Below are 21,434 nucleotides of genomic sequence, written 5' to 3' on the forward strand. Positions count from 1 at the left end.
TGCATAACATTTTACTCCTATGGAAACTGTAATGCTAGAATTTGCACATCTGAAATAGATGTTGCTCAATCAGGACAAAAAGAAATACATCATAACATCATTCAGAGAAATATTGCTGACAACTTCTGCATTGTAAAGCGCTATAGGCTATATATAATTGTTACTTGACTTGACAACATACAGTACAGACTTATACATGAAGCTTCATTTTCAAGATGATGCATGGTAAGCTTTGAATTTCAATGCAATATAGAGCAACATAATAACAGAGGCTTGTATTGTAATATTTATTGTATATTCGAATCAGTTTGTGATACTAATACCAGATATATGTTCATGTTTAATATTTCCTGCATAATTGCATAAAGAAATATATTTTGTGTTGGATCAGTAACCACCTAAACAATTTAAATACATGGCTTATCCTGCCTGAAAAGACCTTAAACATTGCAGATAACATCTGAAGTAAAAATTAATTTACACACACATATCCTAAAAACTACTCTTGTGTGACTGATACGTTTCAGATCGGATGATTTCCGGTCAGTGTTTTGGCTGTCAGTCAATGATGCTCTCTGCTGGTAGGGAATAGTAGGATGGCCGATCACCGCCAGATGACAGTTTAGAAAGCAATTAGCGATCCTTTCATTATATAGATTGGTGGTTTACACCAAGCACTGTAACATGAAAGATATGCAGAAGCTGCACTGTAACTAGTTAAAATGAAGAAAGTTATCAACTTAACTTATATTCAAAATTCAAAATGGTAAGTAAGCACTGCTTTGTTTACGTTTCATATATCTGTGTTTATCTTGTATATCTTTGTTTCGGTTTTTCCGTTTGATATAGAGAGCTAATATAGACAGCTAACTCCTCTCACGCAGGCACAGAACGCATGTGTTTATTTGCAGTAGGCTGAAGTCTGTGCGGTGTGTTCACGAGCAGCTTTTTTGACCGACGCCAGGCGACAACACCATCGGCTTTCGCCGCCGCTAGTCCTTTGAAGTCGGCTTGGTGTGTCCCTGCCTTAAAGGTATTTATATATAATCTCCTATGATTCTGTTCAGTTATTTCACTTTTAAAACAATGACAAGAACCTATTCATTGCCTTTAATGTAAAATTTCCGAACTTACACATATAGGAGCCTGATAAAAATGATCATTTTAGAAGAAAATTTCAAACGGCATTTAGAGGCTTTTGCATCTGAACTCTTCAAATAGCCTCTGCCAACAAGGTGGGCTATTTTCACTTAGTGTAAATAGACACTCGGTAAAATGTTCTACCAATCATATTATTTGGTCCGAACATTACGAACTGCCTGCCTGCTGCAAATATGTATTTGCGTTCCTCTGTGCACCCTGTTCACGCAGACAACAGTGACATCAGATGCTGCTTCGGGACCTGAAGAGCTTCTCCGGCACCAGAACCATCGCTGATATTGCCTTGAGCAAAGAACTTTTTGATATTTATACTTTATTTAATACTTTTATAGCCTACAGTAGTTGTAGAATACTTGTACAGCTAGAGATACTATGTGAAAGTGGACTTTGCATATAGGTGCCCTTTAAATTAAGCTTGGTCCATCATTTATCCCATTGTTTAATAAATTGCATCATTGATAAGCTTGAGGTTTAAGTCGCCTTTCAAAGGGAGAAAAAAAAACAACAATAGAAAAAAAAAAACACCTTGTTTAGATTAAGTGTTTATTTAATGATAAATATGATTTTTTTTTTTTTACCATGAAACCAATTATTTCTTTAAAATAAACACCTGCCGGAGGGGGAAATGAAGGAATGTGTTGACATATTTTGAAACATGCTTTTTTAATAGACATAAAAGTTTTGGTAAAAGGACTGAGAAAAATACATCCATATTCCACTTGAAAAAAAAAATAAAAATAAATAAAGTTACCTGAGATGACCAGTACAGATTTTAAATAGCTGATGTATTACTAGATTCAGTCTTAAAAAATAAATAAAAAATAAATAAAATAGTTATTTTTGGAAGAGTTTTGGAAGCAAATAGCAACCATTCGATGTCCCTTAACTATTAGGGAACCTTGTGTGATTTTCAGTGAAATATTTGACCATGTGAGTCTATAACTATAAGTTATTTTCATTTATTTGTGCAGCTCGGCTTTTTTAAAGGAAAACAAATCAGTGCACGTTGTACACGCACTGAGTAATTTTCCCGTATTATTTTCCTCCTCTTGACTCCAGTCCAGCGGGTGGCGCTAAAACACATTTATTTGTTTCCCAAACACCAATAAACCTCAGAGGAAGAAGATTAGTTTCACCGCGCTCTCTGTTGTATTGTTGTGATGCTCTATAAATACAAACTGTTAGAAATGTTGTTTCTGTAAGTAGAAAAATACAGTTTTTGAATAGGTCAATAAATACCTGTAATATTCTGATCCTCACAGTCATGACTAAGTTTTGAAGCAAGCAGGAATATCTGGAGGAGTATAATCTGAACTGAGATCTGCTGCTGTGAATATGGTGTTTGTTAAAGAGGAGAGTGAAGAGAACACGAGTGAACCAGAAACATGGAGAATAAAACACGAGGAACCAGAAACATGGAGAATAAAACACGAGGAACCAGAAACATGGAGAATAAAACACGAGGAACCAGAAACCTGGAGAATAAAACACGGGGAACCAGAAGCCTGCAGAATAAAACACGGGGAACCAGAAGCCTGCAGAATAAAACACGAGGAACCAGAAACCTGCAGAATAAAACACGGGGAACCAGAAGCCTGCAGAATAAAACACGGGGAACCAGAAGCCTGCAGAATAAAACACGAGGAACCAGAAACCTGGAGAATAAAACACGGGGAACCAGAAGCCTGCAGAATAAAACACGAGGAACCAGAAGCCTGCAGAATAAAACACGGGGAACCAGAAGCCTGCAGAATAAAACACGAGGAACCAGAAACCTGCAGAATAAAACACGAGGAACCAGAAACATGGACAATAAAACACGAGGAACCAGAAACCTGCAGAATAAAACACGAGGAACCAGAAACATGGACAATAAAACTGGAAGAACACGGAGGTTGGTGTTTAATCTTCATTCATCTTTGATTACTGTCTTAAATCAGTGTTTCATAGTTCTTATGGAAATGTGACTGAACTGACACCGAGAAGATTAAATAATTTGACTGTTTTGGGATTGTAATACTGTTGAACTCAGAGCGTGTGACACTGAATATACAAATTCATTTTGTTTTTTACATTATTTGAAGTCAAGTCGCTTAGACTGTGGTTATTTTCAACCATGTGAATGTTTGCTTGTTCAGTAAGTTACATTTCACGGTGGATTCTTTGGTAAATCAGTTACAGTTTTGCAGCAGGTTTGCAAACAGACTTTTACTGTAAGATATAAACCTGACAGCACTGTCACAACTTGGAAGTAACCTTGTTTATTCTAATGCCTGATCTGTGATTTCTGTGTAATTATTCAAGTTCAATCAGATATTCTGTCTCAAAATGTTTTTCTTTTTTGTTTGTTTGTTTTGTGTGTGTGTGTGTGTGTGTGTGTGTGTGTGTGAGTAAATCAAGCCAGTGATCAAACTTAACACTTAAAACCAAACTTGGACACTTAAAACTCTCATTATAATCAGTGGTTCTCTTACACATCACAATGAACCTTTTACAGTATTTACATCATGTTTGCTGTTAGTTATGATGAAAGCATTTCATGAGAGTGCAGAAAACCAGATGTAATGACATCAAACAGAGTGTCATCTGCTCAGGCAAAAGACCTTAACTAGAGTGTGAAACTGAGAAAAATGTCTTTAAAGGGGTCATCAGATGCAAAATTCACTTTACAAGTTTGAGCATGAATGTGTGTTGGAAGTGTGTGTACACATCCATCCTATAATGATAAAAATGCAGCCAATGTTTTTTTTTTTTTTTTTTTAAATCCCCTTTCTCAAATCAGGCTGTTCTGAGATTCCTGTCAGAATGACGTAGTTCTGTACAGGCCCCTCTCACGATAGTTGATTGACAAGGCCGTCTTACCTTAGACCCGCTCTGAGTGAGCTGAGAGCTGTCCAACATTGTATCGACTCCGGTGCAGGGGAAGACAAGGTGTCTCCGATTAAGCGATTGAGGTGTTTTGTTGTTGGATGTAATAATGAATATAGCAGTTGTCATTTACTCCCGACATCGAAGGGATCTACCTAAATGCGTCTATATTCGCGCGAATCATTCATGATCCAGCTTCACCTACAGAAGAAGTGAGCAGAAGGGTTTCTAATGAATCTTTGCAAATCGCCTTTCCTAATAATGTGCTAATTAGCAAGTTTCACTAAAGTAAGCAGTCCCTCAGAGAGAGGCTCGGAAAAATTGAAAAATTTTAACCAAACTATATTACAGACTTTTCATTAAGACCCTAAAGAATCATATCAACTTGTGGGAAATGGGCATCTAATGACCCCTTTAAAGTTTTTTATTTGTCCAGCCAAATTAATTATAGGTAGGACACTGGAAATTTGGCAATTAGATGTTTTAGTAATGAAAACTATCTACATAAAAAAAAAAAGCTCAAACTTGATTTTTACCCCTGTTTTGAAGCTAATGTACTCTGCCTTTGCATTTTCTGCAAAACGTGAGAAAGTCACACCAAGGCAAAAGACAGTAACTTCTACATTATCAATATTTGGTTGCTGATCATCACCATTTACAAAATAGTTACATAACACCTGTATAAAATCTAGTGGTCATGGGCTATCTCATATAGGCTATTGCATACAGAAATGTGAATGTATTAATATTTTATTTATTTATTTATTTATTTTTTACCGTAACAAGCAGACTAAAAGTTAATCATGTGAGTGGATACCGTTTTGCAACCAAATTATTTACTATGCTCAGTAACGTAAAAGAATGCTAGACATAGCGTAATGCTTTTATATTGATCCTAACCTAAAAGCACGATTTGTGGATTGATGCGAGCAGGAATAATGCTCAGAATGCTTGTGGATTAAACATATCCGACGACGTTCTTCGCCATGGATTGATTTTAGGATATGGATTTAATTGCGAACTGTTAGTAACCTACTGATTTTATGATTGATCATGCTACATGCGGCATTCGAGTCCACGCGCGTCCAACTAGAAGTGACAGCCTGATGAATAATTCTTCATTACAAAAAGGAAAAAAAGAGTAATAATTAAAAAAAAAGAATCTTTACAGGTTATTCACAATTATGTATTACTGCCAATATATCTAATCTTTACAGTGCTTTGTATGGAGCTGTTATTTAATTAAAATGCGGCAGTCTTTAATGGTCATTAAAACAAAGGCAGAACACCGTATAACTCTAAGCCGGCACCGTAACTTAATTTTGACGCGCAGTTAAACAAAGGCAGAACGCCCAAAATATTAATAACTCAGTTTCGACCAAAATTGAAGTTACGGTCTTTTGCCTTTGCACGGCATGCAGTGTACACAAACGTTTTCCTTTTATTTTCCAAATGTCCCAATTGATTTACATCACTTTAATATTTTCATTTTAGGCCTGAAGAAAGTAAAAGAAGAAAGACAAGATCTGACTGAGGTGGAGGAGAAACATAAGGATCAGAAAGATCATGATGTCGGTGGAGAAAAATCATTGAGTTGCAGCATTCAAATAACAGACGTCAAAAAGCCTTTCAGCTGCTCTCAGTGTGGAAACACTTTCAAACGGAAAGTAAGCCTCATGAAACACGTGCGAAGTCATACTGGGGAAAAGCCTTTCAGGTGTTTTCAGTGCGGAAACACTTTCAAATGTAACGAAAACCTTACGAATCACATGTTAATTCATGCTGGAATAAAGCCTTTTGCCTGCTCTCAGTGTGGAAAGAGTTTTACACAGAAAAGACAACTTAAGGATCATTTGGTAACTCACACCTCAGAAAAGCCTTTCACTTGCTCTCAATGTGGAAACACTTTCACACGTAAAGCAAACCTTAAGATGCACATGTTAATTCATGCTGGGATAAAGTCTTTCACCTGCTCTCAGTGTGGAAAGAGTTTTGCGCAGAAAGGAGACCTTAAGAATCATTTGGTAACTCACTCTTCAGAAAAACCTTTCAGCTGCTCTCAGTGTGGAAACACTTTCACACGTAAAACAAACCTTAAGAAGCACATGTTAATTAGGGGTGTACACAAATAATTGAACTTTCTAATATTCGGTCTGTAATTATTTTTCGAAAAATAAAAACACTATTCGAATTTTACTGTGTTGATTTTCTGGAATCCATGGTAGCAGTTATAACTAAATGCACTGGGTTTGCGCTGTGGAGCGTGTTAACAAGCAGCTGTACTCGAGTGAGCCGAGAAGAGAGCACATCTGATAGCGAAATGATCTTGCGATATATATAAAGTTTCCTTGAGGTAGAGTGGTTTAACACAAATTGCTAAGAAACTTAGCACGTTATCTTTGTATTTGTGTTGTTATCAGACTGAGGAATAATCTTTCACCCGATCATGTGGATATTATTGTTTTTTTTCAGCATTAACATGTGAAACATTGAAAACAGGATAAATATAGGCCGACTTGAGTGCATGTACATTCTGTACTGTAACTGGCACGGCCTGCTTGATTTTTCCGTTTGCTCTGCTTGAGCTTGAATGCTTTTTTTATATGTGTGTTTTTTATTTTTATTTTTTTGTTTACACTTTTTTCAACCAAAATAAAACCTTGATATATAACGTAACGTTGTTGTAGAACATTCTTGTGCATAACGCCTAATCATAAGCTTGTTCAGAATTTTTGACAAAAACTTGATAATTAAAAATAACGTCTTCCTCATTAAACCTAATTTAAATAAACAGATATTCGAATATTCGTTTTTATTTTTTTTTTTTTTATGAGCCCAAGTATTCGAATGCAATATTTTTGGGAAATGTCCATCCCTACTTTAAACTGGATCACAGCGCTGTTTTGTGACCGCGTAAGATATAGTGTTTCTCAACGGGGGCGTTCGGAGAGCATTGGGGGGCGCTGAGGTGTTCTTGGGGGCATTTGGCGAGTTTACACCAAAGATGTATGAGCTGAAACTTGCAAAAGAAAATGGTCTGCCACATCCTAACGCCGTCAATATGTCTACACAGGATGCATTAAAGCGCACTTTCTATTTATCAACTTGTCTGTAGTGCAAGTGTGTGGAATGCATCAGAAATAGAACGCGGCATTAGCTTACTGTAGCGCTTTTTTAAATCTACAATTTAAAAAATGTTTTCTATTTGAATACATTTTAAAATGTTTTCCTCTCATGATAAGCTTCACTACTCCAGCTTTCAGTGTCACACGATCTTTCAGAAATCATGCTGATTGTTGCTTAAGAAACATTTCTTCTCATTGTTATTGTTGACAAAAAAGCAAGTTTTGAAATTTAATTGACCATAACAAAATATATATAAATCAGGACAGCAAATAGTAACTATTTTGAAAATAAGGAGCATATGTATCCCATTGGGACATTTTGTGAAATGCCATAAAATCAAGAATATGACGTTTGTTCTCTTTAACCTTTATTTAATTGACTGAAGTACAAAGAAAAAAAAATCCAATGTTTTCACTGGCCAACTTAATTTTATTTTGTTAATATAAACAAATGTTGAGCCATGAACCAGCTTTGCTTGCAAAAACTGAGAAGCTCCTTTTATACCCAAACATGATACCCTCATCTATTACCAATTCACCTGCTTGCTGTGAACTGTTTCAAAACAGTTTAACGTGGATAACCTTTTCACTATTATTTTGCCTCTGTCCCAACTTTTTGGAGTGTGTTGCAGACTTCAAAATAAAAATTTGTTTATATTTACAAAATACATTTAAGTTGGTCAGTAAAAACTTTGGAAATCTTTTGTATCTTTTGTACTTTTGTCAATTAAATAAAAGTTAAATAGAATTAACAGATCTCAGTTCAGCTGATACTCCTCCAGATACCTGCTTGCTTCAAAACTTAAATATTACAGGTACTTACTGACCTGATCCAAAAACTGTATTTCTCTATTTACAGAAACAACATTTGTAACAGTTTGTAAGCCAGTATCCCGACAAAAAAACAGAGAGCACGGTGAAACTAATCTTCTTCCTCTGAGGTTTAATGGTGTTTGGCAAACAAACGTTTGTGTTTTAGTGCCACCCGCTGGACTGGAGTGAAGCGGCGAGAGGCGCCACAAGTACAGGTGCATCTCAATAAATTAGAATGTCGTGGAAAAGTTCATTTATTTCAGTAATTCAACTCAAATTGTGAAACTCGTGTATTAAATAAATTCAATACATACAGACTGAAGTAGTTTAAGTCTTTGGTTCTTTTAATTGTGATGATTTTGGCTCACATTTAACAAAAACCCACCAATTCACTCTCAACAAATTAGAATACTTCATAAGACCAATAAAAAAAACATTTTTAGTGAATTTTTGGCCTTCTGGAAAGTATGTTCATTTACTGTATATGTACTCAATACTTGGTAGGGGCTCATTTTGCTTTAATTACTGCCTCAATTCGGCGTGGCATGGAGGAGATCAGTTTGTGGCACTGCTGAGGTGGTATGGAAGCCCAGGTTTCTTTGACTGTGGCCTTCAGCTCAACTGCATTTTTTGGTCTCTTGTTTCTCATTTTCCTCTTGACAATACCTGGTCTGGTGAGTTTGCTGGCCAGTCAAGCACACCAACACCATGGTCATTTAACCAACTTTTGGCAGTGTGGGCAGGTGTCAAATCCTGCTGGAAAATGAAATCAGCATCTTTTAAAAAGCTGGTCAGCAGAAGGAAGCATGAAGTGCTCCAAAATTTCTTGGTAAATGGGTGCAGTGACTTTGGTTTTCAAAAAACACAATGGACCAACACCAGCAGATGACATTGCACCCCAAATCATCACAGACTGTGGAAACTTATGGAAAATCTGTTCACCTTCAACAGATACATTTTGAAGTAATATGTTAGCATTAATTTGACCTGTATTCTATACACTTCCAGTTAAAAGATTGGAACAATTACAATTTTTTTTTTTTTTTGAAAGAAGCCTCCTATGTTCACCAAAGATACATTTATTTTATTGAAAATGCAGTATAGTGTAACTTAATATTATGGAATTATTTATAGGAATTGTTTTCTATTTTAATTTTTTTTTTTGTGATGCAAAGCTGAATTTTCAGCAGGATATGATCAAATCATTCTAATAATTATTTTATTTGTCTAGGAGACATTAAATAACTTACCTTTTTGCAGCTAAAGTATTACTCTTGAGAACTGTACCCGCACTTGTATTTCAGTGGATATACTGTATAATGTGATTCTTTTATAGCAAAAAAGTAGAGTCATTAAACAATTAAATTAAAACTACTGCAACATTTTTCTGTGCAAATATACACTTATTCTGTGTTTAATTTAGAGCCAACAAATGTTGTACTTTCCCTGTATCTACATGGAACAAGGGGGGTACAATCACTTTAACCCTAAAAGAGGCAACGTATCCTGGGGGATACAAACATTTGAGAAGCTGTGGGGAGAAGCAGTGAAAGTGTAGGTCTTATTTATTGGTTTCATTTTGAAAGGGTGTTTGTTTTGAATATTTAGATGAGGTGACTTTTGTTCTACATTATTTCTTTTCGCTCAAAGGAAGCATTTAAAACTGCATGTCATATCAACTTCAAATTTGGAACACAACTTTGTTAGACATATAGCTTTGACTTCATAGAAATTTTAGAGTTCAACATACTTTATAAAATACTTATTTTATATAAAATAAAAATAGTATACTACATTATCTTTATTGTAAACTTACAACTTCTATAACTTTTTTTATACTTTTTTTTTTTTTTTAAATGCTTTCACTTCAGCAATAATCTGCTATGTGTCTTCTTTAAAAAGAGACCAACCTTAGGTCTGTATTCCAAACTGTTCAGGAATTACAACCATGTTGTTACAAGCATTGATAAACAAGTGTTCTGTTTTCAGAGAATTTATACCCCCAAAGGGGCGATGTATCCTGGGGGATAAAAACATTAAAATCAAAAATAAGAATCAAAATTGAAAAAGAAGAAAAAAAATGAATGATATTGTATTATTTAAGTTCCAATAAGATGGAAAATAGAAATTAGAAACCTCTTTATGGTTTTTGCCCTTTTTAGGGTTAATTTGTTCTTGTTACGTCCTTGTTCCATGTAGTTACAGGGTAAGTGGTGTCAAAAATTACTCAAAAACTATTGTTGTTTTGCACGGTAGGTCATAAATACACCAGGTAATATAATAATAAACATGGTGGGCTGTTTTATTTAATTCAAAAATTGTTTGAAATTTGCTATACTGCTGTTTAAATGAACCCAAAATGTTTTTTAGTTTAAAATCACACACAATGACAACAGTAACAACACAGGCAACAGAAAATAAAAGGTGGACATTTATTACACCAGAACTTTACACAAATAACCAAAAAACAAAAACGTAAACCTACATGGAAAGTTCAGAAAAAGCAAAGCAACTCCATACTTATACAGCATATATAGTTTAACCAAAATGCTTTTGAAAAAGTTTAATATTAAATAACTATTTTTTCAATTGAACATTTTGTTCATGTTTTTCACCCACTGACGAATAAACTACCACTATGGCCAAACCATAACACCAAGAAACACAGACTGAAAGCCTGTAATAAACACTAAAAGTCAAGAATAAACTATGTATTATAGTTAATTGACAGGATTTTATGGTCTTTGATTTTACTGTTCTGATCCACAGTCCTCAAGCACCATTTTGACTTGTTCAGGTCCCGGGTTAACTGCTCATCAGTCACAGAGAGAATGCTTTGACAAAACCCTCCAGTTTTAAAAGAACACATTCCAGTCAGTTTCAAAAATCTCTTTCTTCTTCGCTTTCTTCTATTTTCCACACATAATCCCGTTTTAAGCACCGCAAACACAGATTTTGGCACACACAGAACCGTTTGCATTTGAACTCGCGAGAATTGCTGCATGCTCTCTTTCATGTCCACATTCCTAACCCAGCACCATTGGGTTACTTATTACTATTATCAACCCAAATTAGGTCAAATCAACCCAGCTTCTTTACCCAACAGTCTCAGTCGAGTGTTTGGATTGAGACAATATTTCTAAGACATATTTCGCAGAGCAAGTACCTGCTTCACCTTCACATAAATGATGTAGTAGCCTATACACAACACAATGGCAAGTGGGGCTCCAGTCTATCCATATCAACATGTGACTTACAAAAAAATAAATAAATAAACTAGACACATACACTGAGGTAGGGCTGCTATATATTTTTATGTCTGACAGGAAGAACAACACCGGTACCGTTCTTCAAAGCGCATAGTTTTATCATCTTAATTAGATATTTATATATATTTAGTGTAGGCCTATTTATTTTATTCTTTATTTATATTATTTTATTTTGATTTTCGCTGTTCTCAGAAGCGCTGCTGGTTCGTGATAATTTCAGGATGTGTGAATCCAGGTTTTGTTGTTGCTCTGTTTGTAAGTTAAAATAAAATATTTGTATTTTTTACATATCATCACAGATACTTGTCCATTCTAATTTTTATTTAATATTAATTTAATATTCTAATTTTATCAGTTAACGAGCAGCGGTTGTCGGTGAGGAAAATTAACTGAAATGAGCATTCCTAAATTAGGATGATTCCAAGGGCCCAACGATGGAGGACCGTGGGGCCTGGGTGGATATGTTTTTTAAGGGGGCCCAGAAAAAGTAGCAGCGCCCCTGAGGACTGACATGAGGCTTTTTAATTTGTATGAATTGTCTGGTAAGGCATCTCTTTAGTGTGAATTCTCATGTGATGATTAAATCCTCGTTTACAGGTGAAACTCTTTCCACACTGAGAGCAGGTAAAAGGCTTTATATGAATTAACATGTGATTCTTAAGGTTTCCGTTACACGTGAAAGTGTTTCCACACTGAGAGCAGCTGAAAGGCTTTTCCCCACTATGAATTCTAATGTGTTTCATAAGGCTTACTTTATGTTTGAAAGACTTTCCACACTGAGAGCAGCTGAAAGGCTTTTCTGAAGTGTGAGTTACCAAATGATCATTAAGGTGTCCTTTCTGTGTAAAACTCTTTCCACACTCAGAGCAGCTGTAAGACTTTATCCCAGTATGAATTAACATGTGTGTGTTAAGGTTTGTTTTACGTGTGAAAGTGTTTCCACACTGAGAGCAGGTGTAAGGCTTTATTCCAGTATGAATTAACATGTGTGTGTTAAGGTTTGTTTTACGTGTGAAAGTATTTCCACAGTGAGAGCAGCTGAAAGGCTTTTCTGAGGTGTGAGTAAGCAGATGATCCTTAAGTTGCCATTTCTGTGTAAAACTCTTTCCACACTCAGAGCAGCTGTAAGGCTTTATTCCAGTATGAATTAACATGTGTTTCTTAAGGTTTGCTTTACGTGTGAAAGTGTTTCCGCACTGAGAGCAGCTGAAAGACTTTTCCCCACGATGAATTCTCATGTGTTTCATAAGGCTTCTTTTCTGTTTGAAAGTGTTTCCACACTGAGAGCAGCTGAATGGCCTTTTGACTTCTGTTACTTGAATGCTGCAAGTCACTGATTTTTCTCCAGCAGTGATATTATGATCTTTCTGACACTGATGTTTCTCCTCCACCTCGTTCAGATCTTGTCTTTCTTCTTTCATTTTCATCAGGCCTAAAATGAAAACATTAAAGTGATAAAAATAAATTGGAACAAAACTGTCCCTGTTCACACAGATCCACTGAAACAAAAAAAAAAACACTATTATCCTGACAGGCCAGTAGTTGGCGATGTCACTTTGTAAAGCACATCTGTCAAACTCTGTAGACCCGTAAACCTGTAGAGTTTAGTTCCAATCCTGCTCCAACACGCATGCCATGGCTGTATCCGAAATCGCCCCCTATACCCTCATTCACTGTTCCCTACATTAGTTCACTAATACAGTTCACTTGAAAGAGGGAATGAAAACTGGTAAGTGAATTCGGAAACTGGAGTACACCGGAAGAACTGATACTTTTGCATAGTTTGTGCTTGCTGTTTAATAATCGTTTGAAACTGGCAGCTCAAGTAGGAGGAACTCTGTCTTGAACTCTGTCCTGGAAATTATGTATAAACCCTAGTTAAACTATTTAATATTCAAATTACACTGAATGTATACCTGTGTTGTATTACTTTATATTCTGACATGGACAACCACTTAGTAAAATTAATGGATGGATGATTTCGGATCCAGCCCATGTAGTTTTCAAATAAGCCTAGATGACTACATTAGCCGGATCAGGTGTGTTTAATTAGGGTTTAATCTAAACTGTACAGGACTGTGGCCCTCCAGGAACGGAGTTTGACTCCCCTGTTGTAAAGAATCACTGTGACACACTGCACAATTTTAGCAAACCTATAAGATCATTGCAGACCACACTGTGCAACATGGATCTAATAAACCTGGCCGAGACGTGTGTAGACAGTATGGTGATGACACCTATTGACTCGTAGACGCACGTTACTATAGAAGAATAAAACGGCATCAGCATGCCCTAGTGGTAAACAAAAAGAGCATGATAAAATCACACTTTAGCAGTTGTAGTTTTTATGTGTGCAGAAAAAATGAAAGCAGCGAAAGAGAAACGGAATAAGAGCTTGAGGTAAGCAGTTTTATATTTTAGCGCCATGTCGCATTGATTTCATGTCGTATTTTTCTGCAATATGCATATGCAAAACTTTTAAAGGGGTCATATGACGTTGCTAAAAAGAACATTATTTTGTGTATTTGGTGTAATGCAATGTGTTTATGCGGTTTAAGGTAAAAAAAAAACACATTTTCCACATACTGTACATCATCGTTGCTCCTCTATGCCCCACCTTTCTGAAATGCGTCGATTTTTACAAACCTCATCGTTCTGAGAAGCGAGGCATGCTCTGATTGGCCAGTTATCCGGTGCATTGTGATTGACCGAATACCTCAAATGTGAGACGGAAATGTTACGCCGCCTTACTATCTCCCCACACCGTGACATAGACATGTTGTGGTCGAGTCTTAACTTTTATAAAAGAATATCTCTTTGGTTTTGAGACTTTAGTCTTTGCAACTTCAGGGATCTTATCTATGCACAAACAGCTTGTAACACTCCAAAGAGAAAGGAAAACAAGAAATTGCATCATATGACCATATGATGCAATTTCTTGTTTTCCTTTCTCTTTCTCTTCACATTAAAGAGAAAGGAAAACTCGTTTTCCTTTCTCTTTAGTGTGTTATGTGTCTTATGTATAAGATCTGCAGAGTTACAAAGCTCCCACAAAAGGATGTATTCTATCTAAAAGAGAAGACTGATCCAGACCGGGCTAAAACACCTCACTGAAACACGCCCCCACGTCTACGTCACGATTCGGAAATATTTGCGTAATCCCGCCCAAATGTGCACGCAAAGAAAGAAGGTGTGGTTTCAGTAATCGCAGTAGTGTTGATGCAGCCATGTCAGGGAGACGCTGTGTTTCAATGCGAAAGCAAAAGCACTTTATTTGGCCTTCCGAAAGTAGATGCAATTAGGAATCATTGGTTAAGATTTGTTTACAACAGAACAGCAAAACCCAAATGTTTGAATTTTTGCTACGCATTTTATGGACGACAGTTTCATGAACCAAGTAGAGTACAAGGCTGGCTGTGCACATAGGCTTTTTTTTTTTTTTTAATTCCGACTTTGCTATGACAATCTGGCACTCCTGAATCAGCGACTGTAAGTATGTTTTGTCCTTAGTTTAAGTATTTGCTATTGACTGTTCAAATGTGAAGTTTTGCGCAGTGTAGAGTAGCGTTTTGTGTGTGTGTGTGTGTGTGTGAGGGGAACAGGGTCACATAACAGCGGAGTGTACAGCCTGTCAGAAATCACAGCACATCAACTGTCTTAACCACGGCTTGTGTACTGAAAATACATACGAGCTTCATCATCACCGTGTCTGTTACACAACTCTGTTCCCCTTTTGGGCTTGAACTGATGGTAAAACTAACAACATTATTAACTGTCTTTATATTTACTTTGAAAGCTGAAGCTCGCAATTAGGGTAACGGGCGTTACATTTCCGATGTGCGCTTGTAGTGTTCTGCCAATCACAATGCACTGTGTCAGCTGGCCAATCAGAGCAGACTGTGCTTGTGGAAGGAGGGGCTTTGTAGAAAACGACGTGTTTGAGAGAAGCAGAGCATAGAGGAACTACAATAATGTGCAGTATTTGAAAAATAATGTGTTTTTTGAACATTAAAGCATGTCAACATATTCTGTTACACCAAATACACAAAATAATGATCTTTAAAAATAGCATCATATGACCTCTTTAAAAAACACTAAAATACAAAATACTTTTTTATTTTATATTGTTGTCATGTAAATGTACCCTTTAGTGTATTGTGAAATGTCTAATCTATATTATTTCACAGCTGTCTACAGGGAATCTGCAGGTATCAGCACATCAAATGTAATAACTTTTAAAAGAGTCATGAACTGCATTTTTATTATTTTATAATGTGTCCTAAGGTGCACCTATTATGTTTTACTTACTGTAGAAATAAATGTTTATTTTCTACACTGATTTTAGCGTCTGATTTGAACGCTCGGTAACACTTTCTATAAAGCCCGTATGATAACACTTTATTTCGATAGTCCACTTTAGACATTCTTCAAACAGTAAGTAACTTTGCAACTACATGTCAACTTGCAGTCATTAGAGTATTAGAAGACTGTCTGTTTAATATCTTCTAACACTTTATTTAGATGGGTCTACATTGTAGGGTACACTGTAGGGTACACTCTGTATGTACAACATACAACATACTGGCTATGAGAAACTTTGCAAGTATATGTCAACTTATTCTACTAACCCTAAACTTACCCTACTGAGAGTTAGTAGACATGTAGTTGCAAATTAATGAGAATTAGTTGACATGTAGTTACAAAGTTACTTATAGTTAGTAGAATATCTAAAGTGGACTATCGAAATAGTTTAACCGCCCGTATTTATAATACATTATAAAGGTATTCTTAAGGCATTATAAATATTATAAATAACTTTATAATATGTTGTATCATCTCATGAATATTCATGAGGACACTTTTAATGTATTATTTTAAACAGCTGTTGATAAGTAACTCTGCAACTACATGTCAACACAGTCATGAGAGTATTACTAGTGTCTGCTGAATATACTGTATGCTAACACTTTATTTTGATGGTTCCTCAACAGACATACCGTGTATAGGATACTTTGCAAGTATGTGAACATTATACCTACCCTACCTAAGTCTACTAATACAATTAGTTTTATATAAACATTCATGCACTAAGGTACTGTGCAGATCTTAAATAAACAATGTCAAGCTATGATATAGCCCATTATAAATGAAGTAGTTTTAATATGGTGTTCATTATGTGTTATACATAATCATACTCTTAAAAGTTATAACCACAAATACGTAAGTACTATAATGTATTATAATTGTTATGATTATTCATGAGATTTTATAACATATTATAAGGTTTTTATAATGCATTATGCATTCATTATAATACGAATACCCTTATAATGAATTATAAATACGGGCTTCATAGAAAGTGTTACCGAACGCTGTTTGAAGGGGCTTGTCTGCTGTGAGACTTCAATGGAAACGCCCACTGCTGTGACCGGCTAAAATCTTTGCATAGGAAGCATTACATGCAGAACAGTCTCAAATATTTTTACTATGTTTTTTTACAATTGAGCTGTCGAGATTATCTAATCATGTAAAGTGCTAATTATAGCCATATATGTAGATCTACTCCCATCACATGAAAGGTTGCAGCGGTGAGCACTGAACAGATGACAGTCTGTTTGATCTCATTACATCTGGTTTTCTGCACTCTCACGAAATGCTTTCATCATAACTAACAGCAAACATGATGTAAATACTGTAAAAGGTTCATTGTGTTGAGTAAGAGAACCACTGATTATGATGAGAGTTTTAGTGTCCAGATAAACTTGTGCTGTGTGATTGACAGCTCCAGCAAACAGGGAGTGTTCTTTGATAGCTTTCTGTATATAATTGAATCACAATTTAAATAACAGATTATATTAATGCTATTAGGAGAAACAATGTTAAGTTTGGTCACTGGCGTGATTTACTGACACACACACACACACAAAATAATAATAAGATGAACTTTTGAGACAAATAAAATCTGACTGAACTTCAATAATTACACATCAGAAACCACTGATCACAGATCAGGCATTACTAAACAAGTAAACAAGGTTACTTCCATGTTGTGACAGTGCTGTCAGGTTTATATCTTACAGTAAAAGTCTGTTTGCAAAGCCTGCTGCAAAACTGTTACTGATTTACAGTAAAATTAACCAAACGAGCAAATCTGCTCTACTGAGACATTCACATGATTGAAAATAACCACAGTCCTATAGCGACTTTACTTCAAATTTGGTTTCTACTAATGTAAAAACAAATTCAGTCTCACACCCTCTGAGTTCAACACAGTTTTATGATTCCAAAAAGCAAAAATAAAGTCTAATAATTAACTAAATCTCCTCTGTGTCTGTTCAGTCACAATTCCGTAAGAACTTTGAAACATGGATTTATAATTTTTTAATAACAGTTAAGGTCTTAGTTTTACGAATAATAAACACCAACCTCCTTGTTCCTCATGTTTTATTCTCCAGGTTTTTGGTTCCTCGTGTTTTATTCTCCAGGTTTCTGGTTCCTCGTGTTTTATTCTCCAGGTTTCTGGTTCCTCGTGTTTTATTCTCCAGGGTTCTGGTTCCTCGTGTTTTATTCTCCGGGTTTCTGGTTCCTCGTGTTTTATTCTCCATGTTTCTGGTTCCTCGTGTTTTATTCTCCAGGTTTCTGGTTCCTCGTGTTTTATTCTCCAGGTTTCTGGTTCCTCGTGTTTTATTCTCCAGGTTTCTGGTTCACTCGTGTCCTCCTCACTCTCCTCTTTAACAAACACCATCTTCACAGCAGCAGATCTCAGTTCAGATGATACTCCTCCAGATATTCCTGCTTGCTTCAAAACTTAGTCACGACTGTGAGGATGAGAATATTACAGGTATTTATTGACCTGATTCAAAAACTGTATTTTTTGTATTTGCAGAAATAACAATTCTACCAGTTTGCATTAAACCAGCATCACGACAAAACAACAGAGAACGCGGTGAATCTGAACTTCTTCCTCTGAGGTTTAATGGTGTTTAGCAAACAAACGTGTATCTTAGCGCCACCCGCTGGACTGGAGACTGAAGCGTCGGGAGGTGGGAAATAATACGGGGAAAATTGCTCAGTGCGTGTAGGTGCGCTGTTTTTTTGGTTGTTGTTGTTTTTTTTTTTCTTAAAAAAGCCGTTCTGCACAAATAAATGAAAAGGAACTAAAATTATAGACATAGCATAGTATTTGATTAGCATAAACAGTCTTCATGAGTGAGGATTAGAGAAGAAAAACGAGTGAATCATGTGTTTGACTAATATTGTGGTTTGGTCATTATGTAATTGGTCATTATTTAAAGGACATTTCCTTTATATAATGACCAAATCACATTTAAGGGATAAACAAATGTTTATTTCATGAAAATGCTATTTGACGTTTTTTCTTTACTGCAACAAATGCATTTAAACAATAACTCTCTGTAATATCTGGGCTAAGATTAGTGTAAGAAAAAAATCATTCTTCAGTTCATCTTTTCCCACAAACTTTGCTCTGTTTTTCATTCTGTTCTGCTTCAGATCCTGCAAACCAACATAAGAAGAACGAGATACACGACTGCTTCACATCTCCTCTTTCTTACAGTTTATTGGTCAGATGCACAATTTAAAAGGGAGGATGAAGAGAACGGCTATGACCGGTTAGAGCTAGTCTGCAAAGATAATGTTGAAGGTCAAGATCCTTGGACTGCGTTTATCAGTAGAAGAGACTGTATTTAATTGCCTTCTGTCTTTCTCACTACAGAGCATCAGTGTTTTTCACTCTCAGTCTCACTTTTAATAACAGATTTAGAATTTTTCTATTACGGTGGTGATTAAATATTTGCGTACACATCAGCAAATCTCTCTTTGTGTCGATCATTAAATTATGCTGCCTAAAGGTCTGTCTGAAATCACTTTCGGGAGGAACTGTGAACAAAGTGTCATCAGAGCTTTCGGATGCAGCCGCAGAGAGTCTTCTGAGGAGAGGTGAACAGTTCACGGTTTTCGCATATTTAAACAATTGTAAAATATATTTTACACAATTTATGCAACAATATGCAAGGTTGTTTCTGCCTTGTTTTCATCGAGTACAGCGCTGTTTGTGTGTTTGCTGACTTACAAACTTAGAACAGCAGGCAACAAGCACATGAGGGAAACGTGCATAAGTTCATTAAGACCTGAGAGGTTTTGTGTTTTTGTATATTCGTGTTCGATTCGATGTTTGACGTTTTCGCTGTTACTGAATGTCTCGTGATCTGTGAGTAGAATTGATGCGAACCGATACAAGCTGCTCTGATTTGATTTCTAACACTATTTTTCTTTTGAGATTTATCTTTGGCAGATCACATTTGTTATAGTCGCTTTTATAGTGTGATAAAGTTAGTTTTAGGTTCGATATTCACTGTATAATTGCTTATGTTGTTTTAAGGGACCATCTGTAGGTAATTCAAATGACTGGTGTTTACAAGGTTGTAGTAAACACTCCCCCTCCAAATCCGACCCACACCTCAACGTACGTACACTGTTAAAAATAAATGTAATTTTACAGGTAATGATCTATATTTTGTTTTACAGAATTTCCCTGTTTTTTCATTTTACAATATATACCTGTTATTTTACAGATATTTGTATTTTAAAGTTCTACCATTATATTTACAGATAATTGCTTGTATTTTGGTATTACAGCAATTTTCCGCTTTTAAAAGGACATTTTCTGTATTTTTACAGAGTAATGTGAAATTTTACATAAAATGTTATATAATATTTACAGATTTTTCTTGTAAAAATAGGAAAAAAGGTATCAACAGTCAGTCACTGTGTACTGTCCAATTATTTCGACAAAATTTTATTTTGATGCTTCGGGAAACATTTGATTTGTTTAAAGTTTCATGCCAAAAATAGTATTGCAGCAGCATCTATGGGCATTCTTTATTATAAATCACTGCATTAAAAATGAACAGTGATGTTACAGTGTACCCTTGTCTGTTTACTTGAAATCATTTATACTATATCCAAAGGAATGCAAAATAAATTATGGAATATCTGTTCTAAGCAGTAGTATAATGTTGCCTATTCAAATAAAGATTTGTGCATTTTAACAAATACCAGCAAATATTTACACAGCATAACTGAAACAGATTTATTTCAACTCAATAAAACAGTTAATAACGTCCAAACTTTTATTCAATAAAACTTATTCAGAGGCATATGTATTTGTTTCATAGACTGTATAAAAACAGATTTGTTTATGTGTATGTGCGCACAAGTGATGACGCAGTTTCAAATCAGCCGCCAAAACTTTTCCGTTTAGTCCCGCCCACAATGCAGGCTGCAGAGCTGCTCTCTACTCATCGACAGTAACTGAAGGGCGAGCGGATGATTTGAATTAACTTCAGGCTATCCATTAGGACCTGTGTGAGAAAATATCGTGCTCTTTCATTGAGCCTGTTTTTCGATAACTACAGCAAATTTTGATGATACCACAGCGGCAAATACTTAATATGCAGCACGCGTCTTTCGAATTTGTTGTCCATTTGTTTTAATGCAAGAAAGATCAGTTGACCTCAAAACACTCAAAACAAGCTTTAGTAAGCTTGTTATTCATATTAAAGTCCGTTCAAGTGCATGAATTCTTTGCTCATATGGCAGGAACTTACCCGCCAAGTTTTGAAACTATTAAATGGCGGGACATTTTGAAACGCTGAACGTGGCTAATGTCTGATGTTAAATTGTCATTACATATTGGATCGCTAGTTATAAAAATTGCACTCATCCAGATGAACGGACAGTTATGCCCCTATGTAGTAATATGATGCAGCTAAGTCAAAGTAAATAATATAAATTTCTCTAAATATTTATATAAATTTAGCTAAAACCACATGGCAGACCAAGACATCACTGTTAGCCTTTACTTCTCAGCTTCCAGACCATTGTCTCAGTGGAACATATACTGTAATGTGTGAATGTAATACAAAGTATTTGAATATTTATTTATTTTTTAAATTGTGGTTTCAGGTCGGGTGGAAAGACTGGAGATCTACAGCAGATGAGCATGGCAATCCAGGTGTGAAACTGAACTTTTAACTTATTTATTTTATTTTTACCTGAAATCAGCATGGGCAAGTGTTCTCATGCCATATGATAATGCAACATATTCTTTATTTTCTTTTCATGCAACTGTTTTTTGGGGGTTGTGCAAGAGGTTCTTGTTTGTGTATAATTTTTA

At 35.6% G+C, this 21,434-nt stretch overlaps 2 protein-coding genes across 4 annotated transcripts; one reads left to right on the plus strand and one right to left on the minus strand.

The window, feature by feature from the left end:
• The first annotated feature begins 494 nt into the window (after positions 1-494).
• Positions 495-6,685, plus strand: LOC131537332 (zinc finger protein 32-like). Of its 3 annotated transcripts, none has more exons than XM_058770687.1 (4): positions 496-766; positions 885-1,033; positions 2,424-3,055; positions 5,524-6,684. In XM_058770687.1, exons 3-4 carry the CDS (start codon positions 2,497-2,499, stop codon positions 6,159-6,161), a joined length of 1,197 nt encoding a protein of 398 aa, XP_058626670.1. In that variant the 5' UTR covers positions 496-766; positions 885-1,033; positions 2,424-2,496; the 3' UTR covers positions 6,162-6,684. The 3 variants fall into 3 exon arrangements, with proteins under 3 accessions (XP_058626672.1, XP_058626670.1, XP_058626671.1); XM_058770688.1 differs by having other exon boundaries at positions 912-1,033; XM_058770689.1 differs by lacking the exon at positions 885-1,033 and having other exon boundaries at positions 495-766; positions 5,524-6,685.
• A 3,519-nt stretch (positions 6,686-10,204) lies between these two features.
• LOC131537331 (gastrula zinc finger protein XlCGF57.1-like) lies at positions 10,205-18,209 on the minus strand. Its single transcript, XM_058770686.1, has 2 exons — positions 17,663-18,209; positions 10,205-12,668 (listed from the first exon to the last, which is right to left on the minus strand). Exons 1-2 carry the CDS (start codon positions 17,979-17,981, stop codon positions 11,758-11,760), a joined length of 1,230 nt encoding a protein of 409 aa, XP_058626669.1. The 5' UTR covers positions 17,982-18,209; the 3' UTR covers positions 10,205-11,757.
• Between the last annotated feature and the right edge of the window lie 3,225 nt (positions 18,210-21,434).

This window comes from Onychostoma macrolepis, chromosome 03 (genome assembly GCF_012432095.1).
Source record: "Onychostoma macrolepis isolate SWU-2019 chromosome 03, ASM1243209v1, whole genome shotgun sequence".
Lineage (NCBI taxonomy): Eukaryota > Metazoa > Chordata > Actinopteri > Cypriniformes > Cyprinidae > Onychostoma > Onychostoma macrolepis.